The sequence below is a fragment of the Bison bison genome, unplaced genomic scaffold, assembly GCF_000754665.1.
Source record: "Bison bison bison isolate TAMUID 2011002044 unplaced genomic scaffold, Bison_UMD1.0 scf7180017864134, whole genome shotgun sequence".
NCBI classification, from domain to species: domain Eukaryota; kingdom Metazoa; phylum Chordata; class Mammalia; order Artiodactyla; family Bovidae; genus Bison; species Bison bison.
Window position 1 is genome coordinate 7,402,115 of NW_011494706.1, and position 6,150 is coordinate 7,408,264.

The 6,150-nt window shown below is 36.4% G+C and overlaps 1 protein-coding gene across 5 annotated transcripts in view; it reads left to right on the forward strand.

The window, feature by feature from the left end:
- The window catches only part of KRIT1 (KRIT1, ankyrin repeat containing), a 39,804-nt gene that overhangs the window by 9,863 nt on the left and 23,791 nt on the right, over positions 1-6,150 (forward strand). For all 5 annotated transcript variants that reach the window (XM_010839802.1, XM_010839801.1, XM_010839803.1 and 2 more), the window contains 5 exons: positions 971-1,063; positions 2,209-2,338; positions 2,973-3,216; positions 3,395-3,510; positions 3,730-3,873. In XM_010839802.1, the coding sequence (XP_010838104.1) occupies positions 971-1,063; positions 2,209-2,338; positions 2,973-3,216; positions 3,395-3,510; positions 3,730-3,873 (727 nt within the window). The remainder of the gene's footprint in view (positions 1-970; positions 1,064-2,208; positions 2,339-2,972; positions 3,217-3,394; positions 3,511-3,729; positions 3,874-6,150) is intronic.

Sequence of the window (6,150 nt, forward strand, 5' to 3'; positions counted from 1 at the left end):
AAAGTAGTCAGTTTCGATCAGAACTAGGTTTAGGGAAGCTACAAGGCAGGAAAGATTAAGTGGGACAGGACCTCAAACCAGGCAAAAGTAATATTACCTCTGAAATTTATTAGAATGTTTTTCTTTATTTAACACTTACATTTTGTACCAGTGTCAGTTTTGTAGAAAATTGTTCGGGGGCTCTAATAATAATCGGCCATAATAATCACAAATATTCACTCTAGCATTTTGTGAATGAATGAAGCTGTTTGAACACTTGTAGTATCTACTTGTCCACAGATGGCATCCAGCCAGGCATTCCTACCTGGGTCGAGAACAAAGTTCTGTTTCTGGGAGTGGGAAAGTTGGAAGGGTTGATAAAAATCATGACAAAGATAGCCAGAAAATGAAAGGTTTCAGAGTGAAAAACTTTTTGTTTTTATTTATTGCCCCTTTGCTGCAAATCAGGAACAAGAGACTAAGAATGATGGGTAAAATTAAGAACAATAATTTATAGCCCAATCAGATTTTAATAAAGCCTGAAATTGAGGATGGAGGTTGAATATTAAATGAAGGGTTACTAAACTTTAAAATTCTGTAATTCATATATACTACCCTTCTTGGCCAGCTCAGACTTTAGTGAAATTCTCACCATCTACGTCCCAACTGAAGATGTGCATGCCTCTTCACCTTGCAGGATGCTCTGCTATTCGGCTGCTCTGCCAGTCCTTAGTGGGGCGGATTTCCTTGCTGTGCATGGGGAGCTTCTCTCCTAGTGAGTCAGAACCAGGGATCTGTTGGTTAATTGCCTACAGAATGATGTACATTATTATCAGAATTACCAGTTTTTATTAGTGCATATAATAAAATTGACTTTTTATATTTCAGTTCCTCTTATACTGCCTTTAAAATATTTTTTCTAATTCTCAAGGTAATTTATAAGATTTTAAAAGGCCCGTTATGTTTATCTTTACTGACTTAAAATGATTAGGAAAACGAGTGGTCCTGATGAAGACATTTCCTCTGGATGGGGAGAAGGTGGGCAGAGAAGCGGCATTATTTATTGTTCCATCAGTTGTTAAAGGTAAAGCCTTGAGTTTCGTCTTGTGAATCTTGGTGTACCTTAGGTGCTAAGCTAAAATCTATGGAGGAACTTAGGAATTTGGAGTCATAGTTACTATCGCAATACTGTTGTAAAAATCATATTTTTAATATAACGGAAGATGGAGAAATTTGTTACTTAACGATATTTGATTCCCAAGTAATATTCAGGCTTCTGGACTAATCGTAAAGTTTTTGTTTCTGTTTTTAAAAGTAGAATAAAGAAGTGAGGAAGGAACCTATAATAAAAACAAAAAGTTTTCAGGTTATAATGAGGTATTTTTCAGACTGTGTTATATAAATAGAATAGAAATTAAAATGTACGTATTTTGGGAAATTAACAGATTATCATCAGAACCTATCTTGTATTGGGGATAAGAAAGTGTCAGTTTTAAAATACTCCACCCAACAATAATGGTAATATTTAAAGAACTTAGATCTAATGTGAAAATTTAATTTGAGCTTTGACAAGGAATTTATCCTATTATCCTGGAATAATAGAAAAAATATTGAGCTTCAGTCAGACCTGCAGTCTACTAAGTTTTTGTTATGGGCAAACCACTTCTTTAAGCCTCACCTCTTTAGCTATAAGATAGGTATCTGCTCCTGCTTGATTCATTGTGCTGGAAGAATCCAGTGAGGTATTCGATGTAAAAGTCACTTTGGAACCTGTAGAGTACTGGCTTCATGTAAGGTAGTAATCATACTGGTGATATATTAATGGCCCAATGTGGGCATCTCATCAGACTGCTGCTACACAGTACTTAACATATGTTTTATTAGCCAGCTCTGCCAGTCCAGATTTCTTTTTCCCAGCCATACTTAGGTTAAATAGTTCAGCATTTTACATGATATTGGAAATCTTATTGTTAATCAGAATTTTACAACATTGTTGAGCAAGAGAAAGGGGAAACAATTTCTGTAGTCCTACAAGATTCTAAATTCTGCATTCACCCAATTGGACAAGGTCACAGAGCTGGCCAGCCCTTGAATCCAAGTCTTCTAATTACAAGTCTAGAACAACTTATACTTACCAGTTTTTTTAAACATACTGTATACGTTTAAATAAAAAACACGCAGTTGTAAGCCTTTTATATGATGGCATAAATCTTCATTTTTCTTTTTCAGATAATACTAAATATACTTATACTCCAGGATGCCCAATTTTTTACTGCTTACAAGATATTATGCGAGTCTGTAGTGAATCCAGCACTCACTTTGCTACACTTACAGCAAGAATGTTAATAGCCTTGGATAAGTAAGAACTGCCATTAAAAATATTTTTTAATAAATCAAATACATATTCATAATAGAAATTAGCTTTGTGAGATAGAAATACTTTATGGATGAAAATAATAAAATTTATAATATATTTATTATGAAATGGTAAGTTTTTGAAGTATAATATAAAAATTTTAAACCCCAAAGATAAGATTGTCCTGATTTATTTGCAACATGTTAATTTTATTCTTTGAAAGTGACAAAGATTGCCCTGGCTTAAGAATTAAGATTCCTTTGTTATAAAACAAGGTTTATTATTGATTTACCCCTATTAGTGAACAAGTCATTTAACCTGTCAAGCCTTTGTCCTGTAACAGCAGGTCTCATGTCACCTACATATCAATGATTTAAATTTTAAAGTGCTTCATGTTTTTGAAATGGTTTTAATTATTTAGTGTTATATACATTTTTTTGTTATATGCATTTAAAAAGAATAGTTTGCTGTATCCAGTAATAAAACTTTTATTTACAGTAACTGAAATACTTAACTAACACTAATTAAAATTATAAAAATCTGAATGTAGTATTAGAAAGAGTTAGACAGTAGTTTACTTTTTTCATCTTCACTTTAGTACAAATACTTCTTCTGCCTCTTCTTTCTATTTTGCCAGGTGGCTGGATGAACGTCACACACAGTCTCACTTTATTCCAGCCTTATTCCGACCTTCTCCTCTTGAGCGGATAAAAACTAATGTTATAAACCCTGCATATGCTACTGAATCAGGTCAGGCAGAAAACTCACTACACATGGGCTACAGTGCACTAGAAATAAAGAGTAAAATGTTAGCCCTAGAGAAAGCAGATACCTGTATTTACAACCCTTTGTTTGGATCAGATCTTCAGTATACAAACCGGGTAAGAATTTTGGCTCTTATTTCAAAAGATATTTCATTTCAAAATATAATTTATTTTTCCTGAGACAAATGCATATATTAGTAATTGTAAACACTGAGATGACATCCTCACTTAGCTCTGCTTTTATACTTGGGTCATAAAGCTCTTAAACAGCTTTTGTTCTGTTTTCCCTTTCTAGGTAGATAAAGTGGTAATAAATCCATACTTTGGTCTAGGAGCTCCAGACTACTCGAAAATCCAAATTCCCAAACAGGAGCAATGGCAGAGGAGCAGGAGCAGTGTCACCGAAGACAAGTACGACTCTGGTTTCACTTCACTGTGCCTTTAAAAGTCTATATGCTAATATTGAACAATTATTGTAAATGATATATGCAATAGTATGCAATGTAATCACTGCGTAAATGATTCAGTTTACAGCTGTTCAGTGATGTGTAGCTTTCATAGATGTGTCATATTTGTTTCAGAACAATTTGAATTTCAACACTGTTGTTCTTGTTTGTTTTTCACGATTAGGGAACGACAGTGGGTAGACGATTTTCCTCTCCATCGAAGTGCCTGTGAAGGAGATTCGGAATTACTAAACCGACTTCTCAATGAAAGATTTTCAGTCAACCAATTAGATAGTGACCACTGGGCACCCATTCATTATGCATGCTGGTAAATAGATTACTTATTCTTTTCTTGTTAGAAAGAATGAATCTTTAGTTATTAATGTTAGTGTTTCTTTTCAAAGCTGTTCTCATTCCAGCCACTTTTTCCTCCACCCTGTGTGTTTGCCTTCTGCGCTTTCTCTGTAGGAATCTTTGATTACTATGCGTGTGCCACAGCATCTGGCCCGTTTGAAAAGTATCATTAATGTTCTCAGGCATTTCTTAGGTCATGAAGTAGGATAGCTAATGACTAACAAGTGCCACTGCACAGCAGTTGGTCCCTTGGTCACCCACAATGTCTATTGTTTTGTACTGGAGTTGTATTATGTTTGCTTATCCTTACTATAAAATTTACGTGTGTTAGCTACATATGACTTGACCTGTATCATGTTAGACAAGTATTCTTTTAGTTCTTTGGAAAGCTGTGGTATCTGGAAACATCCAAAAGTTTTCATTAGAATTAAAGCTTTTTTTTTTTTTTGATGAGAAGGATTAGCTCTCAGGAGTGAGGTTAGCTCTCTCCACTAGTTGCCTATGGAGTTCTTGCTCTTGCACTCTTCTCACATAATCATAACTCTTCCCCTCAGCCTGGACTGAGTTATTAAATTTATGTTCATAGCAGTAGTTAACCATTTGCTATAGCCTGTCCTCTAGAAAGGATGTAATGAAGTTATTTACCTTTATATATTTTTTAATTTATTTAAATTGGAGGCTAATTACAATATTGTGTTGGTTCTTGCCATACATCGACATGAATCAGCCACGGGTACACATGTGTCCCCCATCCCGAACCCCCCTCCCACCTCACTCTCCACCCCATCCCTCTGGGTTGTCCCAGTGCACTGGCTTTGAGTGCCCTGCTTCATGCATCCAACTTGGATTGGTCATCTGTTTCACACATGGTAATATACATGTTTCAGTGCTATTCTCTCAATCATCCCACCCTCGCCTTCTCCCACAGAGTCCAAAACTCTGTTCTTTATATCTCTGTCTCTTTTGCTGTCTCGCATATAGAGTCATTATCATCTTTCTAAATTCCATATATGCATAAATACACTGTATTGATGTTTTTCTTTCTGACTTACTTCACTCTGTATAATAGGCTCCAGTTTCATCCACCTCATTAGAACTGACTCAAATGCATTCTTTTTAATGGCTGAGTAATATTCCATTATGTACATGTACCACAACTTTCTTATCCATTCATCTGCCAATGGACATCTAGGTTGCTTCTGTGTCCTAGCTAATTGTAAACAGTGCTGTGATGAACATTGGGGTACGTATGTCTCTTTCAATTCTTGTTTCCTCGGTGTGTATGGCCAGCAGTGGGACTGCTGGGTCGTATGGTGGTTCTGTTTCCAGTTTTTTAAGGAATCTCCACACTGTTCTCCATAGTGGCTGTACTAGTTTGCATTCCCACCAACAGGGTAAGAGGGTTCCCTTTCTTCCACACCCTCTCTAGCATTTGTTTGTAGACTTTTTGATAGCAGCCATTCTGACCAGCGTAAGATGGTACCTCATTGTGGTTTTGATTTGCATTTCTCTGATAATGAGTGATGTTGAGCATCTTTTCATGTGTTTGTTAGCCATCTGTATGTCTTCTTTGGAGAAATGTCTATTTAGTTCTTTGGCCCGTTTTTTGATTGGGTGGTTTATTTTTCTGGTGTTGAGTTGCATGAGCTGCTTGTATATTGTTGAGATTAATTCTTTGTCACTTGTTTCATTTGCTATTATTTTCTCCCATTCTGAAGGCTGTCTTTTCACCTTGCTTATAGTTTCCTTTGTTGTGCAAAAGCTTTTAAGTTTATTAGGTCCCATTTGTTTATTTTTGCTTTTATTTCCATTACTCTGGGAGGTAGGTCACAGAGGATCTTGCTGTGATTTATGTCAGAGAGTGTTCTGCCTATGTTTTCCTCTAGTTTTACCTTATATTTTATGGGAAAGTTGCTTTTGACTTACTGTTTAAAATGAGCTTCTCTGGCTAGTTTGAGAAGTGCCTACATTGTTTATTGCCTGTTAAAAGTCCACAGCTTTTTAGCTGCAGGGCATTGAGCAAGCAACTTTACTTCACCTCTCTGCATCTTAGTTTATTTCAGTCAGTTCAGTTCAGTCGCTCAGTCGTGTCTGACTTTGCGACCCCATGAATCGCAGCATGCCAGGCCTCCCTGTCCATCACCAACTCCCAGAGTTCACTCAAACCCATGTCCATCAAGTCGGTGATGCCATCCAGCCATCTCATCCTCTGTCGTCCCCTTCTCCTCCTGCCCCCAATCCCTCCCAGCAT